Source organism: Egretta garzetta, unplaced genomic scaffold (assembly GCF_000687185.1).
Source record: "Egretta garzetta isolate BGI_Z169 unplaced genomic scaffold, ASM68718v1 scaffold593, whole genome shotgun sequence".
Lineage (NCBI taxonomy): Eukaryota > Metazoa > Chordata > Aves > Pelecaniformes > Ardeidae > Egretta > Egretta garzetta.
This window is the reverse complement of record NW_009259106.1, coordinates 871,581-891,260: the sequence shown is the minus strand read 5'-3', so window position 1 is coordinate 891,260 and position 19,680 is coordinate 871,581. Positions and strand designations below refer to the sequence as shown.

The 19,680-nt window shown below is 39.3% G+C and overlaps 1 protein-coding gene across 8 annotated transcripts; it reads left to right on the top strand.

Moving 5' to 3' along the window:
- The first annotated feature begins 17 nt into the window (after positions 1-17).
- Positions 18-19,320, top strand: CBR4 (carbonyl reductase 4). Of its 8 annotated transcripts, none has more exons than XR_004841524.1 (7): positions 18-2,446; positions 2,951-3,071; positions 3,558-3,694; positions 4,287-4,421; positions 5,740-7,475; positions 15,469-15,660; positions 19,235-19,320. XR_004841524.1 is itself a non-coding variant. In XM_035890901.1 (6 exons), the coding sequence occupies exons 2-6, from the start codon at positions 2,305-2,307 to the stop codon at positions 5,916-5,918; spliced, it is 714 nt and encodes a 237-aa protein (XP_035746794.1). In that variant the 5' UTR covers positions 18-1,285; the 3' UTR covers positions 5,919-14,007. The 8 variants fall into 8 exon arrangements, 3 of the variants coding, with proteins under 3 accessions (XP_035746794.1, XP_009633616.2, XP_035746795.1); XR_004841522.1 differs by having other exon boundaries at positions 5,740-13,909; XR_004841525.1 differs by lacking the exons at positions 15,469-15,660; positions 19,235-19,320 and adding an exon at positions 13,783-14,007 and having other exon boundaries at positions 5,740-7,241; positions 7,429-7,475.
- Positions 19,321-19,680: the final 360 nt, after the last annotated feature.

Sequence of the window (19,680 nt, the reverse complement as noted above, 5' to 3'; positions counted from 1 at the left end):
AACGGTGTGTGCCGAAGGAGGGGCTGTGGAGGACAAAGGTGGTGCGGGCGCTTGTGTGTGCTGCGCGGCGGCCTAGGAGAGCCCGTTGCTCAAAAGATACGTGTTTTTTCCTACCTTTATTTAACCAGAGCATAAAGGGTTATTACTACTGTTGCAGTTTTGTTGGGTTTGGGTTTTTTTCCTCTCCCAAGTCGCAACTCCAAAGAATCCGTATGGCTCTTCTGGGCTGAAACACAAGCTGTATATTGCTGCGTTGGAAGTAGGCCTTATGCCCCCTCCCCCCCCATAAATACCTGGTTAATGCACAAGGAACTGTCCCTATTCCTTCCGAGAACGGTAGAATCATTAAGATTTTTTTCCCCTTCTCAAAGAGACCAGGAAGGGTAGAATGATCCATTTTAAAGAAGTTCTCACCCCACAGGCAGCTTTTGGGGTCCTGTGTAGCTAAGCATGTTCAGAATTGTTTGGAAAATACATCTAGGTCTGACGGCATTTATAAACAGCATAAGATGGTTCACCTGATGTTGCTTAGGGGCAGAGGAGTTAGACAAGACCAGAGATCTCTCCTAATCTATATTATTCCTCGTTTCAAATAAAAATAAAGGAGTAGGTATGCTCAGTGCTGGTAAGAACAAAATACAAAGGAGGAAATCCTACTATAACATTGCTGCAACAAGTAGGCAAGAACTTCCAAGAGTCATTGTGGTAATTCTGTAAAAGAAGAGATCAGTCATGACAGACTGGGACTTTGTTTCTAACAAAAAAAACTGGCAACAAAATATGCGTTGTGCCTTTAGTCTGCTATGATAGTAAGAGCTGTAGTTTCTGGGGTGCAAACCTTCTTGATTCATTTCTTGCATCTAGCTACCTAATGAAGACTGCCCAAAAGATCAGTCTTTCTGGCGAGGCAGTGGTGCCTGTTTTTATCATTAAGGAAGCGTCTCCAGGCAGGACATCTTCTTGTACATGTTCTTTTGAAAGGGCCCCCGCCTGAGATACAAGTATTTGATCCTCTCCCTATTCCTAGGAAGCTGATTTAAACTTGCCAGCAGAAGCAGACACATGGGTTGATTCCAAGCACTTACGCTTACCTTGTTACAGAAAAGGGCTGTCTGCTCTCCCAGGCCCTGCCACAGAAGACCAAAATCATTATGCCGTTGTATGAGTCGATGGTGTCCTTGTATGCTTAACACTGTGTGCTCTTCACACATCAAAAGGGTATAATAGACCTAAAGGAGGCAAAGGCAGCGTGGCAGGATAAAGAGCTTGGACAGTCTTTAGTGAGGTAGAGAATGGCTTCCATCTGTGTAAGAGTAACTAAGTAGTCCTGAAAGAGGATATAGGGGGAGGGCAAAATGCAGAAGAGTTTGTGACTCTTTGTAACTCTGAAGTTACAAACAGTAAGGGGAAGATATGAGGAGAAATGCATAGTATTCTCTAATCAGAAAGCAAATTAAGAACAAAAGGAAACACTTTTCCATGAATAATGAAACTCGTTGCCTCAGGATGCTAGGGAGACAAAGTATAATTGGGTTCAGAAAGGATTTATTCAAATGTATGGAAAAGAGGTTCATTACTGTTGCTTGGATTCTGCCTCTGGCTCCTCAGGAAATCCCGTAACAGCTGATTGGTTTCTAGAGGTCACAGAATAAAAGAGGATTCTACAGAAGTACTTTTTCCTTAAGCTCCTTTCTAAACACCTAAGCTAGCTACTTCAGAATCATTTTGCCTTTCAAAAAGCTGCTTTTTCTTCAAAAGCAGAAACAAAAAAATCCTAAGGCTAGTGGTAAAACATAGTATTATGTAGTGTAACTTGGTATTATTAGTGTAAATACAGTAGTATCAAATCATGCTCCATAGTGTTTGCAATGTGGATGTCCAACACAGATACTTAGGACTGAGTGAGACCTTGAGGCGAAATGACTTTAGGGCAAGAATAGTGCTTGCAAGAACGATATAATTACAACTACTACAATACATTATGGCCTTTAGATACGTAAATCGCGTATTTCATCAACTGAATAGGAGTTATCGTAACTCTAGTATTGAAATGCTAGATTACATGCATAATTTTTGTACTAGTTCAGAAATCATTAAGAATTAACTTGCATTTGCAGAAGTGGTGTCTAGTTTAGTTCATGTATTTATTTTTGGTGAATAAAAAATTAACTAATCACTAATTCTGTAATCCGTTATTACAAAATGCTAGTAAGGGCCCTGGTGTTGACAAGAATAGTAATTATTCTCTGCTATGTTGGACCTGAAATTCATAGTTTATTTGCAGTTTGTGTATTATTTTTGAAGATGGCCAAGGTTTGTGCAATTTTTGGAGGATCCCGAGGAATAGGAAAAGCTGTTGCGGAATTACTGGCACAGAGAGGCTGCCGCCTGGCGATTATTGCTAGAAATCTGGAAGTAGCCCAAACCACTGCACGTAATCTTGGTGGTAAGTATGCTGCTTTACAGTGCTTTCTTCGCTGTCTAATGCTTAGGTAACTTGTAGTAAGTCATAAAATAAACCTCATTGTTTAACTAGGTGAAAATGAAAGTAAAGGCAGAGAAATTTGAAAGAAAAGCTATATCACTACAATGTTCTTTTCACAGTATTCTTTGGGAAAGTTAAGTATGTTACAATTCATATTTTGCGGATGGAATAGGTAAGCTGAAAGGAATTGTTCAAGGTCACAGCAGGGAGGTGGCATGGATTGAGTCATCCTTGGCTCCTGACCAAGCCAGAGCTGAGACCAGTCTGCTCATGCTGAACTTCTGATTTCAAAAGGCCAAAATATATAACAAGAAATTGTCACGTAACTACTTGACTGCTCTTACTTAGTTCCTCAAATTACAACTAGTTCAACAACTGTTTTAGCAATTGACTTGATAAATTCTGAAGAAGGTTTATGAATTGTATCTTTTACTATTGTTATGTTGTGCTTTTATTTCAATACAGCAGGACATCTGGCACTTAGCTGTGACGTATCCAGTGAACAAGAAGTCCAAAATACTTTTGAGGAGATACAAAGGAATTTAGGTCCTGTTAACTACTTGGTTAATGCAGCTGGGATCAACAGGTTAGTTATTCATTACAAGATTATATGTAATTCTCGATAACTGCATCTTATTATAAAGTGCTAAGGGCCTTTGCATTTACTAAGAGTATTGTTACTGAGTACATCTGAAAACAGTATTAACCGCTTACCAGTATTTTGTTCCTGATTAAGGTAAAATTCTAACATAACACAGCTTTCACTGTAGTTTGTGCATTCTGAGTTTGTGACTTCCCCCTCTACTCCTCTTTCTTCCACTTCTTCACCTTGAGATAGTTCAAACCAGTGTTTCATACCTCTCTGCAAAGGAGTCTTTTGTTGCCAGAAGCATAGCTAAATTTCTTCTTGCTCTGTGTTGTCCGTGCAATGTCATAATTTTGAATGCTAGAATGTATAGAACCATATAAATCCCTGTTAATATTCCATTCATCAATCATCTTTTATTGTGAGTAAATATGATCATTGGGGTTGTTCAGTGAGTTCTTTTGTGGTTTTTGTTCTGTTTGTCAGGGATGGTTTGTTACTGAGAACCAAGACTGAAGACATGATAGCCCAGATTCACACTAACCTTTTGGGAACAATGTTGACATGCAAAGCTGCTGTAAAAAGTATGATTCAACAACAAGGAGGTGCTATTGTCAATATAGGTAAGTTGCTTGTCTAATCCAGTGGAGTTCTATGTAATAGTTTTCCAGAAAGGTTTAGCAGGTGTAAATGGACTATTTTCTTTGTACTTAGACATTCTATATTTGGCATTTCTTTATAAATGCTGATTCTTTTGTGTAATTCCAGCAACTTCTAAATGCAAAACCAGCTTGTTTTAGTAATAAACATCTCAGAGTTTATATTTTATTGAAAAAATAATTTTACCATCTTTATCAGCTCTTTTGGTATGTAAATGTACCAGCTCCTAGTTATTAACTAAGAATCAAATAGGCACAGTTGGTTTCTTTTTTTTTTTTTTTCCTGTGCAAGGATACTTTTTTAGAAAGCTCTTCATTTTACTCTCCTGGTGCCTGTTGGTCAACAGAGATATCTGGATTCCACAAAAATCACAGATAATTGAGGGATTTCTTATTCCAGCAGCAGGCTATGAAGTACATTCAGTAATATTCTTTTAGTTCCCTCTCTTTTAACATCATTTTCCATTCCAAATTTAACAATAAAATTTTAAAACTAGTGCATGGTTTCAAATTAATCATTTATTCTTTTCTTCTCTTTGACCTTTCTTTATTTTAGGAAGTATTGTAGGACTTAAAGGCAACTCTGGTCAAAGCGTATACAGTGCTACCAAAGCAGGATTAGTTGGATTTTCACGCTCGCTTGCTAAAGAAGTAGCAAAAAAGCAAATTCGAGTCAACGTGGTTGCTCCAGGTTAGTTTTTGGGAAGTCCCTACATCCTTGACTGTTGCAATATATGATCATCAAGACTGCCAGATATTTGCTGTATGCTGAAAGTAACTTAAGGCAAATTACTCTTATTTTCTTCAACTTTTGTAAGTAAATGTTTTTAATCTCTTTTTTTTTTTTTTTTTTCCAGTTTGAAGTATAATACATTCTTTTACAAAACCTTCAGGGAACATTGACAAATTTGGAAGAGTGTGTCTACCTGTTCCTCTATCCGTTACTGCATAATAAGTGCCTTTTTTTCTTTGTCCTCCTTCAAAACCTGCTGTCCTTGTAGATGGAAGGATTAGAATGAATTACAGACAAACAGCTCCCCTCATTTCCTGCCGAAGAATGCTTATTTGTTGTTAGAGAAACAGGAAAGACCACAAGAAGCTGGCATGAAAGCATGCCTGTCTATCCCTGTAGTAAAAGGAGAGAGTCTGGAAAGAAAGTTCTGTGAGGACAAGGACAATCTAGTCCAAGCAAACCACTACCCTTAAGGAAAAATCCCTTCTGTCTTTTCTGACTTCTTTGACTTGTAGCTCTGTACTCTGCTGCTCACCTTGTGCTAGCTCTGATGCCTTTCAGACCTCTACATGAACCAGTTCAGCTTGTGAACTAGGCAGGAAAAATAGGACTCTAGTGAGTTGGGCAGCTTGCTTAAGGGCAGAGTTGTATGGCAGAAAGCAAACCCGAGACTTTCCCTTCTTGGTGGCAGCTAGAAAGCAGATAAGATCAGCTCTTTATGAAGCTGCAGCTTATGTGAAGAGAAGTGCAGCAGTGGGGAAACTGAATCTCAGATAAGTGAAAATTGTAAAGAAATGTCCTTCAAAAATGCCAAGAAATATTCTTCAGATGACTGCTTTAATAGAAATTATGCAAATGCTGTCAGAAGTTCTAAAATATAGTGGAAACACTTGCAAGCTGTAGAGGTTTCTTGCCAGAGATTTCATACTCGTGTTTTTATTGAGAATGTTTTGGTGAAATGAGTGTATTCTGTCTTTCAGAAAAGTGCTACTAAATACAGTTTTGAAACCCAGTTTTACTTACCTTTTTTTTTTTTTAAAATGAACTTCTGTAGGTCACTGCGTTTTGATTATTACATCAGTGCTTCCAAAACTAGAAGACATTTTATTGGTTAGGTAAAAAATTTGTCTTGGCCATCAAATGATGTGGCCTTTGAGGAACGGTAGCTGGTGCTGGAACCTGGTAGTAGATTTCACTTTGGAGGATTGCAGGAAAAATCCGCTAGAGAAATTTAGTTGAAGGTTGGGTAACTCTTCAAATATCTCTCCTCTCTTAGGCTTCATTCACACAGAGATGACTGCTCATTTGGAAGAAGATCAACTGAAGAAAGCAATTCTCCTTGGAAGATTTGGAGAGCCTCGTGAAGTTGCGCAAGCTGTTCTCTTTCTTCTAGAGTCCCCTTATGTTACAGGGAGTACTCTAGTTGTAGATGGAGGCTTGCAGCTTCTGACTTAAGTACTTAAATACTACCTTGAATAAGTACCTACATAATGTCATTATGATAATATATAAATATATGGTAATTAAAGGGAGAGGGGTGGAAGTGAGTTGAAGGTCAATGTCTGTAATTGATATTATTTAGTCAGAAGAGAAATTCAGCAGCAGTAAGGTCCGGCGTGGATGTTTAGCTACCTGAAGGAGTCCATTTGGACATGAAGTCTGCATATGTAAAAATTTGAAAATTATCTGGTTTTGGTATGGTGATAGTTTTAAATAACGTGCTGATACATTTTAAAAGCACTATATTTTTATAAAGCCATGTTTTCCATTTTGGGATAGAGTGGAGATTTTATCTGAATTATCATGTTACACAAAGGTTAATAAAGTACAGAGGCACCTTTATTGCTTGGCAGGTGTGATTGCATCAAGTTTTTCATTTAGGGCAAAGATTGCAAACTGCATAATTTTTTATTTTTATCAGTTAGTCCCTACAAAGTGGCAAGGAGTTCCCTTCTGGTTTTTGTTTGTTTGTAGCTAACACTACAAAGCTAGGAACTTCTAGATCTTTGGCATACCTGGATTGCCTTTAGGAGATTTAATTATATGCAGTGTGTTTTTATAAAGACAAAACCTGCTCAGTTCCATTCTTGAATGTATGCACGGCACTCACTTAATCCAGTAGCGCTTGTGTGTATACATTGAAGGACTGTTGAGTGGTCACTGGCATTGCTAATTCTATAATATTCTGAGTTTGAGCTGCACATACACTGGTGAACAGTGCAGTTGCAAACCTTGCTGCATAAAAGACTTTTCACTGGCTCCGTAGGTGTTCAGAAAACACTGTCACTTCCAAAGTGTGAAGTCAAGGTGCTTTGCTCTATATCTTCTTGAATGCTCAGTTCAACTGGCAAGATGTATGTATAGTCAATAAAACAGCCATTTAGTTTATGCAAAGTAGCTTTTGAAGCAGAGTAATTATTCAGCTGTAAGTGATCCTGAGTGTTCCTATCTTGCTGAAAAATTACCAAAAATTTAACCTCAGGCTTTTCTACTGACATCAAGTAATTTTTGGTAATTGATGTTTTTATCATCTCTGAAGAAAACGATGGATGTGGTTTAGGACCTTCACTTCTTAGCTCCAGTGTTCATTGCATCATGATCCAGATGTTGACTCTGCTTTTGAAATTACTTCCTGTCTTTGCATAAACCAAAGTACAGAAAGAAAAGATCTCACTGATGATAACTTTGAGTCTTTAAAGTCTGAGATTTTCTTCATTTGTGCAGCTGACAAATCTTGTCTCTGTGCCAGAAAACATTGCACGTTCAAGCTTCTCACAGGTATGTATTGAGAAATAATCCAAGGATTGATTGTATGTTCAGGGGATTTTACAGTTGGTTGTGTTACTCACTTTGGAGTGTAAAATACCACTTTGCAGAGAGGTGGCATTATTTGCTGTGAAAAGTTGTGTGTCATATGTGTCTTTGCACCAAAAATATAATTGCTAATTGTGTTTCTCTTTGATAGGAGGAATTGGCCAGAGAATAGATGAATTTTTTCTGAGGGCACTGAAGGTGAGGAAGGACAGCTGGTACTCCATTTTTACTAGTCAAGTAGTAAAATGTCAGTAACTTGGCTGCTGCCTGTATTTGTCCTTAGTATTTTACAGGCAAAGCCTGCGTGACATACCTTGACCAGAAGCCAAACTCAAGAGACTAAAAATAATTTCCTCTTACTGAATTCTGTCCCTAATTATTATTATCCCTTGTTTTGTTGGGTAAGGGCACTGTTAAGTAAGTTACTAGCAATGCCATTTTTAGTTTATATTTGTGATTAAAACCTGGAATAACACCCTCAGAAGAATCTCGGCATGCTGCTAAGTAATTTTTTAAAAAATGTTGCAGTACATACTATGTTTTTATTACTGCTGTTGCTATAGGACCAGACTGAAGTGTGGGTAGCCTTAGAATCATGTTTTTAAAAGACCTTTTTTTCCCCTTTTCTTCAAACTGGTAAATTAGAACTGAAAACTAGTTATAAACAGTAATAATCCACTTCAGCATTTACTGTCTACATCTGTTCTAAGAAGTGGTATCTGTCTGTCAGACCAGGGTTCTGTCTGGCCTGGTGTGATGTCTCAGACAGTGGAAGGTGTGAATGCGTAGGCTGGGTAACAGACCAAGTGTGTGGGGATGTCTCCTTGACAGACTCTTGTACCTCCAGCCATTTGGGGTGGATATGTTTGAATCTGCCATTTGATAGCTCTGGTTGAGGCCTGCAGGTTCTTCCATCTGATGGGATGTTATAACAACCCTCTTGTGCGCTTGCTCTGTCGCTCTTGGGATTTGTAGGCCTCTGTCATATCCTGCCTGCCCCAGTTGTTTCTGTTTCAAACTGAAGAGTCGTATTTCTTTTAGTTGCTTGTTGCTGGGAAGCTCTTTTGTACCTTATGTCATGTTTGTGATCCTTTACTTTTCCAGCTTTTCAAGGAGGGAGGAGTGGGTGGAACCGCTCACAGTATTCATTATGGATTTATCTAATAAAAGATTAGGATGTTTTGTTTTGTTTTATATTGCTTCCCAAAATAATGCCTAATTGTTTTGCCTTTTCCTAACCTTTACACTTAGGTTTTCATAAGCTATGTAAGAACAGTAACTCAGTCCTAAATAATAGTCAACTTGGAGTCTGTTTCTTTATGTATGTATTTAGGACTAATTTTTTGTATTTTCCCCAGTGTGAATTGTTCTCATTTATCTACAGTGAGTTTAGCCTGCTCGTTTTTAAGACCTGTTTCCTCAGTGAAATGGTTCTGCAATTTTTTAATTCCTTTATCCCTTTATTACTTTGAGTAACTTAGTGCTACTGGAATATACTGTGGCCTTCAGAAATTGCTGTCTCTGAACTCTTATGAATAGGTTGTACTTTGCTAGCCCCAGCATAGGTGCCTGTGGCGTTCTGTTGGTGATCCCTGTCCTTAGGAAAGAATGACTGCTGATCGTAACCTTTCTCTTCTGTCTTTCAGCAATTTACTGAATGACAACTTCTTCTCTTGGCAGCACAGCATCTTTAATGATTTTTGGCAAGGGAATGTGTCAGATGCTGTTTAGAACTTCAAGCATGCTGTATTAGATCTCCTTACTCTCATCTCTTTACTCTCATATCTTTTTAGTCTTTAGAAGAACTCTCAAATGTTTATCAAACTTGACTTCCCTTTGCAAAAGCAGCACTGACTTTCCTCAGGATGTTTATTCAGTTGTTTTCATGGCTTTAGAACAATTTCTGGCAGTTGGCAATGTACAGAAAAAGATCATTAATCTGTAGTTCCCTGGATCCCTCTGGAATGTCTTCTTAAAAAACAAGTGATGCTTCCACCCACAAAACTCCCCAAAGCTTGCTGTCACTTTTGTCAGCTTCCAGTCATTTGACAACGAGGCGGTTTTAATCCAGAAGGTGCATGCTGCAGTTACTTGATTTCCTTTAGAATTTGGGAGGGATAGCCCCCAGCCACAGCCACTTGTCACCCTTTCCTCTGTAACCTCTTCTGATGCTTTGCTCCAAGGGGTAAAATCTTCAGTGAGTTGCTAGTAGAGGTTCTGCTCAAGTTCCTGCATGGTACCAAAACCTGATGTAGGGCTTTGTTCAGAGTTTGGGGTTTGTTTTGGTTTTTTTTTTTTCCTCTGTGGCCTTGCCTTCCCAGAGCACTTTGCTTTTTATTTTGATCATCTGCTTGGCTGATGGTACTCAGGCACAGTACCTGTTCCTAAGATGGTGTTCAGTTTGTATGCACTTTTGCAAATTGCTCCTCTACACTCTGATCTGCCTGTAATTTGCATTCAGTGACAGATTCCATTTGACTGCTACAGCCAGACTGCTGGTTTGACAAAGGTTGGCTTTTAAATTCTAGTAGCTTTTAAACCATGCCAGCTTCCCCCTCCTTACAAAAAAAAAAAGTTTTAATTTGGCATGTGTATTTCCAGTTGTCATACTGAAGTTCAGTGCATACAGTCTTAGTGTTGTCTTCTAGCATTAATTTTTTTGACTTGTCTTTTTGGTTTCATTTTAGCATATTCCCTTATTTTATGTTGTTCCTTTTTTATAGAAGTCTGCAGTAGTGAACTGTTGTCTTTATTAATAAACTTGGTTAGTATTCTTGCAGAAATAAAAGTTACCATCACAAAGTCAGTCTTTAAAAATAGCATTTTGACTCGGGTCTTGTATGTTCCCAGGGACTGCAGCCAGACAGGGGTGTCCCTCACTGGCTGCATGAAAAAAATAATATTAAATAAGTGATCTTGGCCTCTTTGGTGTGACGTTTACCCAACCTGCTGGTAATTACTGTCTTTCATTACAGTTACATTACTGGCTCTTACAGTCATTGGATGTCATAATTGCTGCCATCATCTTAATTGCATGGATAATAATACTGTCTAAAACCAGTGTTTACCTTATTGGGCCTGGAGATTCAATCCGTGTGGAGTTTGATTTGATCAATATATTGATATTTAGTTTGATATCATGGTATTGATATTTAGTAATCAAATGCATACAAAATAATTGATATTTCATATCAATATCTTGCGTATTTGTTTTGCTTCCATCATATTTCTGCCATGCTTGTTATGTCACTGTCCTTGATTAAAAACAAGACTTTTGGGATTTACACCTTGTGCTGGTAGCATTTATGCTGAGCTATATATAAATGTTTGGGGGTTTTTTGCACGTGGGTGTTCATTCTCGAGTAGGACTGTGTGCTTGACTGACTGACCATGATTTCTCAGCTGAGTTTTGAAAACTTCAGTCCGCTCTCTTATTAGACCTGCAAAGTTTCTGTGGTACCGTTCCTAGTGGGAGAGCGTGTGCTCTTACCCATCTGATGTTTCTTCACCTGCTGTATTGCTGAAAACGCTCCTATGATCTTTTGTTAAGTACCAACATCTTCCTAGTTCTTTTTGGTTTAGAATGAACTATTTTACAAATTCCCACTCCTCCGTGTTTCTGCAGTTCCTAAGGAATCTGTACTCCTCTTCCTACAGCTGTTTTTTCAGGCATGCGTTGAAACTTTGCCTCATCATCTAGCTTTGGGAACATTTTAAAGACGGCTGCTATCCAGGTCTGGTCTTTAACTTACATCTACGTTTTATTTCAGATCTCTTCTCCTGCCCCACCCCGTGTGACTGATATTTATACCTTATTCTCTTTATGTATAGAGAAACTATCAAGGCATGTTTTGATGGTGGCTGCTTTTGCAGCTGTCATTTAATTCAGCATGCAGCCCTCCTGTACAGCAATCCCCCCTTCTGACTCATCCATAGCTATTGCTTTGCGTTTTTTTTAACTCAGCTGGGCTCCTGCTTCAGAAAGGATATCCTTGCTAAAAGAAGATCGTGTATTGCAGTATTTACTCCTTTATGTGCCCTACCTTGTCACTGCCAAGTTTGCAAACCTAAAACTGTTCTTCTGTTGACTTCAAACTTGATTCAGTTTAAACTTTATAGATAGTGTGATTTGCACATTCTGGGCTTTAGTTAATCCCTGGAGCACATTGTAGGCCTGGGAAGTTAAACGTTTTGTATTTCTTCACTTTTCCAGTGTTTGGGAAGATGCTGGACTACTTTTGCTTCTCTTTTCTCCTAGATAGGTCATTGAAGCCTTACTTTTGCTTATCTCTTAAGACATGTGTTTGTAACTTAGAGCTTGCTGTAGTGAACTCACTGTGTTTGTCTTTTCCTGCTTTTGAGGCTTATATTGCAATTGATTACCACCAGTAGAAGTTTCTAGCGGGACACATAAATGTTGGTGAGGTGGGTTCATTTTGTTTTGGTTTTGTTTAAACGTTGCAGCCGTAAGCAGGAGCTGTTGCAAGGAATAACTTTTGCAGACTTTCTTTTATGGTAACAGAAGGATGTAAAGTGTGCTGAGTTAGTGCACGCCGAGTGTGTTAGCGTGTGGTAACCCATGAAGAGATTCCATTTTGGCCTCCTGAGGGCAGTCTATCCTAAGGCATTACTCTAACGGTAATGATTTGGTTAGTGTATCTAGTTTTAGGGAAGTGGAGTTGCCTGCGTAAATACAAAGTTGTAGCTGGCATTGCTGTCACCAGTTTTGTGAAATCCAAATCCACATATCCTGAGCTGTTTGGGGATTCAAGGCATGATTTTTAAAGATGGATTTCAATATTGAGTTCAGTGAAATCTGGATAGAAAGTGGATGTCTAAATCCCAGTCTTCAAAGTCTCTTTGTGACATGATTATCTGCAGTTGAAACATACACTGATTAATGATTATCTATTGCTGTTAGACAAATTTTCCTCCTTCAGTGTATTGCATAGTGTGAGAGGTTGTATTGCATGAAACTGAAATGTGTATTGCCTGTTGCAATTATGTGACTTCTTTTTCTTTTTGAAGCATAGTGTAGCTCATTTGAGTAAAGCCAGTGAAAACTGAGCTTTTCAAGACCAGCTGCATCCTCTTAATTTGGGTCATCAGTGAGTGTTTAAAAAGAGAGGGCAATGAGAAGTATTTAAAGAGCATTGGCTGTGCTTATTGCCTGAAGCAGTAAGAACTCTGCCGAAGCCCCAGTTTACATTTTATTACATTTTATTTTCACCCACACATTATGTTCAATTTCAGACCATATGCTGAAGGCTCCTTTTTGCTTTAGATTTGCCTACTGAGTTAGTAACAAATACTACCTGTAGGTTGCCAGACAGTCAGCATGACTATGAGCACAGCTGTTCTGGTATTGTATGCTTTTATTTTTCGTACTAACAGCTCACATTAGTTAAAATCTGGGATAATTTTTGTTCCTTTCATATAACAAAATACAACATTGAAACCTACAATCGTGATTTTTTCACTCTTTAAATACATGAGATCCAGTTTTTCTATTTTTTCCTCCTTTTTTCCCTTTGTGTACTTTGCCATTATAGTCTCATATTCTGAAGTAAAAATGAATCCTTCTGGCATAGTTGTTAACACTAAAATTGCTTTGACCACTTGGAGATCTGATAACAAAATGCCAGTTTGGGTGTGATGGTGTCAAACATGCTGAGACAACACACAAGGAAAAGCCACCTTGTGGGTGTGGGGGGCGGGTGTCGCTGGGCTAGCACCACCTGAGCAAATGGAGCTGTGTGGATGTTTCCCAGACTGCTGGCTGGCGCGGCTGAGGTGGCCTGGCATGCCCAGCACGTGGACAGGTTTGAAATTCCTGCATTATTTTGAACTATTTGTTCAGGAATACCTGCAAGCTGATGCTATGGTATTGCTGAAGCATGTCGAGTGAAGCAGTTTGATGTTACGGGAATTCTAATTTGCAGATCTCCCAGCTCTGCACTTTTAATGTTAAATGCACCAAAAGTGCATGCTGCAGGGGTATGTTGGAGGCTGTCTTGTAAACATCTCCACCCGTACGGTTGAAGACCTGTTAAAAGCTCCAGGTTACAGTGTTTTACTTCCTGCTGCTGTGGGTCTCACTTTTTATCCCGTTTTTTTCAGGTAGTTGGTAGATTTCTGCTGAAAATGTCCTGCAACCTTAGAGAAAAGAAATGAGAGAGTCATTGCATGTGTTTTGTGTGGATGCCATTTAGTGTGCATATGTGATTTTTGATGGTGAGACAGCTCTGCCAGCAGTAGGCTGGAACTGTATTCATTCTCTGAGGGTTCTTGTAGCTCTTTTGTTGGAAGGCATATAAAATGGAGAGCACCTGTAGTTTTATAGTTCACCATAATTTTCAGGGCACCAGGGTGGAGGTCGTGCTAAGCTTTCTGCTGTGCAGCTGTATCCAGCTGATCTGTAAATACTAGATTAGCGAGGTTAATTTCCTACACGGTTTTGCAATGCTGTTTACCGAGTTTTCTGTAAAATCTTTGTTTCCGTTAGCACCGCAATGCCTTTCTTCCTAATGCTGTTTTAACCGGCTTTCAGTGATGCTTATCATGTGCCTGTATCATTGCTTAATCAAAGCAGTGTCTTTCCATTTGGGGGAGATGGATTATTTACATGTGAGGTGAGTTTTGTTCATAAGAAATGTTTTATTCCAATGTATTCAGCTGAAGCTGCCCATGATAATTGCATTGCTGAAGTAATAACCGTAGTTGTGCCTCTGCCAACTCCTCTGCCAGCTTCCTCTGAACTTCCACACTGAGCTCAACCACGCTTACTGGGAGTTCTGTCCTGAATTCTGACTTGACCTCTGCCAGAAGCAGCCAGGGCAGAGCTGAACTCTGAAGTGAAGGCAGTGGAGACCTGCTGGTCATCAACTTCTTTTTCCCTGCTTCCGGTGCCATGTTCTTTTTGCTTCACCTTAGGCTTGGATGCTGCTTGCCCTGGGCAAAGACAGATCACTGATGTCTTAGTCCTTGGAATGAGTAATTGGAATGCTCCGTCTCCGCTTTTAGGATGTATAAGCTGACCTGAAATTAATTTTTTTTTTTTAGAATGACAGTGCCTTTGCTTATAGCCATTTTTATATGTTGCAAGAAAACACTAATGATCACAGATGAAAAATTTTTTCTGCTTTTATGAAGTTGGTCATTTAATGGATTTGCTGCTCAGAAAAAGCTTGAAATTTTAAAAATTACTTCATTCTTCTATTAAGATTTTTAACTGTGTTATGTATTTCACATATGGGACTTTGAGGGAAACAACTAACAGACTCTATTTTAGATTTGGAAATCTACATTATGTGATTACACTTTTGGAAATTTGTGGAAAGTGGATCTGGAACTTTACAAACTGAAATTCTTGAAAGCTGCTGCTGTTCCGTACCTGAAATATCATCCTTCACATACAGTTCAAGATCTTTGGGTTTGCTAACAGTTGTGCTGATTGATAGATGAATTACATTTGATTTTAGAGTTTTGTTTATTATACATTTTTAAACATGAATTAGTAAATGATCTGAGACTGTACAGCTGAAGTAAATACAGCATTTAAGAAAGGCAAAACTTCTATTGTAGCTTAGCAGTGTATTACAAAAATGTTCAGTGAATCTGATTCTGAAGTATTACAGGAGGAAGTTGAGTTACTATGCTAATAAGAAACAGAATTGTGCATTATACTATAGAATAGTGCCGCAAAACAGGTTTTCTTTTAGACGGGCCCTTTCCGATAGATGACTCCAGCAGCTGCTCAGGCAAACGCTGGAAGTAAAAGCCACCTCCAAAATCCACTAGTTCTTAATCCACTGTAGAGGCGAGGTGTGTTGCCTGCTGTATGGGAAGCCTTTAGCTTATAAGGCATTTTCAACACCTTTTGCAGTAGCTTGGACAGGTCCTGTCCTTGCCAATGCATTTTTGTACCCTCCGCGCTCCTCTGTAGCAATATTCTGTGATGTCTGGGCTAAAAGTCGGCCAAAAAACCCCCAAACTTGATGATATCTTCAGTTGTGTGGTTAACAGAAGCGTTTCAGGCAAAAAAAAAAATACCCCAAAAAACCCCCACCAACCTAAACCCTAATCCATTTAGTGTGATGAGATTTGTAGAGCGCCTGCCGTAAATGATGATGTAATCATTCTGAGTAGTGGCCACGTACTGTTACTTTTTTTCTCCTTTTTCATTCTGCAGCTGTTTCCGGACCACTTATGCTACTACAGAACTAGAACATAACAGCAGCTGCAAGACTTGGCCCTTCCCCAGGGTTTACCTGTTGCACTGCAGCTGTTGGATAAAGCAAGAAATGTCTCCTTCCTGGTGCCGTTGGGCAGAAGGTCATTCATCTTCCTCCTCTGCAGAGCTGCTGAAGTCATTGCTGTGCAGGTACTGTTGCTTGTAGTCTGGATTTTTTTTGCTCCAAGTGCAAGTTGAGCGTTATGTTCCAAACACCGACATTTTTATTGGCGAGTCAGTGCAGTATGAGAGTATTTTATGTATTAATCACTTTTTTAAAAAAGGTGCAAATTGTGGTTTACTGCTGAATTAGTCTCGCAAGCTTTGTGACACGTTGAAGAACACTGTGTGCTGTCTAGAACAGATTGTAAATTTCTTGGGGCAGGAGCTGTGTTTCCATCTGCCTGATGGCTCTTAGGTGCTCGTGGTTCTGGTCATGCAGAAAAGCTGTTCAGGGGGAGGGCTTTCCCTTTTAGCTTGTTCAGGAGAGTGGGCTAAAGGGCAGCAAATTCTGCCCCTTGCATGTACAGCTGAGTTGTGAGGCAGTGAGCCTGGTCTGGTGGCAGCCTGCATCACCCGAGGAGGCATTTCCAGTCCGTGTGTTAATCCCACCATACTACACGGTGTGGGATTGGCAGCTGGGTCCTGCAGCCAGAGCCTGCCACGGATCCCCTCAGCATTGCGGCACGATGGGCCATGTGATCGCGTGAAGTACATACTTCCATGTGAAATCCGGTTGGGCTGCTTGCAGAGATAAGGATGTCGTCCATATGTGGGGAATCCAGGCATTTATTAGCATACACCCTAAGTGAATTAAAATGGTCTTTGAAAGTGGTCATTTAGATAGAAACTACGATTTACAAGCTAGGGCTTCAAACTGAACTGCAGTCTGGTTTTGATCCCCAGCCCCAGGTTGGCAGTGATGGAAAAAAAAAAATTGTGTACATTAACGAGTTGTTGCTGTGGTTGTGAAGCTGCAGGGTAAGGTACGCCGCCAGCTGAGAAAATCTTCATGCCTGTGGCATTTTGCACCTCACGGTTGGTGCTCTCGAGAGAGGTTTCTGTCATCGTCCTGAAGGTAGCTGCACTGAGCCTTCCCAGGACTGACCACCTTCCTAAATCAGCTGACGTCTTCCCCCTACCTAAACCGGAAATCTTGCAAAAAGTTAGGACTTTTTTTTTTTTTTTTTTTACTCCTATAAAATGACACTTTCAGGTCATGCAAGCTGTCTTTGGGGTTTGTGGAGGGAGATTAAACTTCTGAAAGTTACTTTGATGCTTCCAAGAATCTCAGATTTTTGGCTTGAAAAGTATGTTGCTTTCTTGTGCCACGCTTCTATCTATCTCTGAATTTGTAAACCCAAACAGTCCCAGTAACTAAGTAACAGCACAGCTAAATGTTTTCGTAAAAACAACTTTGCTGCTTAGAGATGTGATTTACTACTTAAGTGTGTGGCTGTACATATATACAGAGGCAAAAAGTGATGATGACCTCATCTTAAACCAGCTCACCAGAGCAGTCTCAGTTTTTTTCGTCTCTAAGCCAAAGACAAATTTACTGTAAGCAGACAGAACTCCATTGACTTCAGCTGCAGTTATCACCATTAACGTCAGCACTCACTAACTTGCTGAGATAATTCTGGTTGTAGTGATCAATGTGTGAAATGTAAACCTAAAAGAAAAAAATTTATCATCTTGCGTCTTTCCTGGTATCTTTGCACAGAAAGGCAGCGAAAGGAGAAGCTCGTTAATATTCAGGATTTAACAAAGATAATCTTAACATTTTATTTTTTTAAATTTTGATATTGACTTGTTAGAAGACAATTCTTAAACGAATTTAACAGCGCTTGGACTATGCCCTTTACTTAGTATCAGTTGTAAGTGATGTCATATTGCAATTACTAGACACACAATATAGACCTGCATCTTTTCTAACCTATTAAAAAAAAGCGTCTTGGGGTGCTTTGATTTGGCAGAAGTTTCTCAGAATTCATGGGTCATGTTCCTCTGTTTCATTTAAAAAAGATTGCGGGTCACAAGTGGAATATGCTGATAAATTCTAGCCATTGTTAGGTACTGCGTGTAGCCCTTCTGCCATCGGTGCTCATAATAGTTACTGTTTCTACGTCTGACACTTGCATGCTTCCACTGAAACAGTTAAGAGTCTGTACCAGAAGGAAAACTTTCTATGTGTGTAATATTTATTGATGTTAAACCCACATTATATCAGCACAACAATCCAAAGTAATGATAATACATTTTTTTATAAATACAAATAAAAGGTGGCAAAATAATGCTAGTGAAGCTAAACAGAAAAGTAAATTAGCATGTCACAGTTGAGAAAAATTTGGCAAATGATATGACATACTTTTTCTAGAATAGAGTCGGATCATTCCCAGTTGACAGACTATGACGTTAATCTAGATTAACGATCCCCATAACTGGTCATATCCTGCCCCAGAATAGTACTACCTTATGTGCTAAAGTTTATTAGTCACTAAAAAACAAAACAAACTTTGTGTACTTACAAAGCAATACAGGTATAGCAGTAATGCAATATATGGTGTACACAATTACAAAATTAAAAAAAAAAAAAACAAAAAACCCTAAGTACAGGACTTCTGAATAACTGAACTGAGATAAAAGATTTCAACACTTTTATTATAAATAATGAAAGATACCATATATGTGCTTCATATAAGGAATACAGTGTTTTCCTTTCATAGCAAAGTATCGTAGCTCGTACCATCACATGCTCGCTTTTCTTGTCAGGCCTAGTAATTCTTCCCTCCCTCCCTCCCCTCCGTCTGAAATTCATTTGGTTCTAATTTAAAACTACCTAGTCAGGTCTGACTTAGGCGGGGCTCCAGTTTGATGTGGATTTGCCTTGTGTTCTGAAAGCAGCCTTCAGGCTTTTCATCTATGGCGCGCAGATCCTACCCATTGAAAGAGCTGTCATCGGCCTACAGTCAGGAGAAGAAAAAAAAAAAAAAATCTGCCAGAGACATGTGCTATGTTAAGAAGAAGAAAAAAACCCAAAAGGCACAAATTTCATGTTGGTTTTGTCCATCTTCATCTTCTACTTCCTCAGATCTGCAAGCTCATCACCTGTGGTGTACACATGTCATTTAAATTCATGTTGCAGTCTCAAACCATGTTTCACTTACTACACGTTTCTAAAATCCTCACCTACGTTACACCAGCTTTAAACAGTCGAACGTCCCATACATACGCTCCCTAGTTCTCAGCTCACCTTAGAATTTCAGATTCTCGAGTGGGAGTATTAACAAGATTACAGACCGTGTTCAGGAAATCCACAGAGAGTTTCAGCCTCCTGCCCCGTCCCCCTCCCACCCCTCGCAGGACCCCCTGCAGTGGTTCAAACCGCTGGCACTTTTCCCCCCCTCTGGTTGCCGGTATTTATAGTCTGGAGTAGACTGTTACTGCGCGTCAGCTCTTTTTCTTTATTAACTAGAAGAGGTTAAATGGCTTACGCTCAGACTGCCTTTGCTGTATGTTTGTAAGTAAGCCTCCTCCTAGGTGGCAAAAAGGAAAAATACAAAAGAAGTTGAGATTACGGTGTCAATGTTGCTTTACAGAATTGTCTGTCCTAACAGCATGTAAGGCAAGATACTGTTTCCACTGTAGAACAGAAAGCAGTTTGCAGAGATACAGCATTTGCTTACGTTTCTCTTCCTTGTCCCTTCCTGTTTTATTCTTACAGTATTGCACTTGTTCATCGCAGCTATCAGAACGCATTGCCGTGTTGGAACTACAGATAACCATACATTCTGATTTTCTTTGTCATCTAATGGCCTCAAAGAAAACATCTTGCACTGTCAAGGTTGCGTGGCATCTGCTTACTGCTTATGAAGGCACGTAGTGATCAACAGTGTTCTCTTCTGAAAAGCCTGTCTCTCTGATGTATTTCGGCCTTTATGGAAAGGGTCATTCGTAAGAGCTGAAGCAACTTAGGTATAAGGAACTGGTGAATGTGATTTGTTGTGCAATGTGTACATTTCTATTAGTAATCTACCTATTCTTCTAATTTGGTATAATGAGTAAGGAATATATGGTTATGGTGTTTGTTGTTTATCTTTTGTACTTGAAGGTGTCTGCCTTTGCATAAAGTGGCATAGGAGTATCATTGGTCAAGGCAATGGCTTTCAG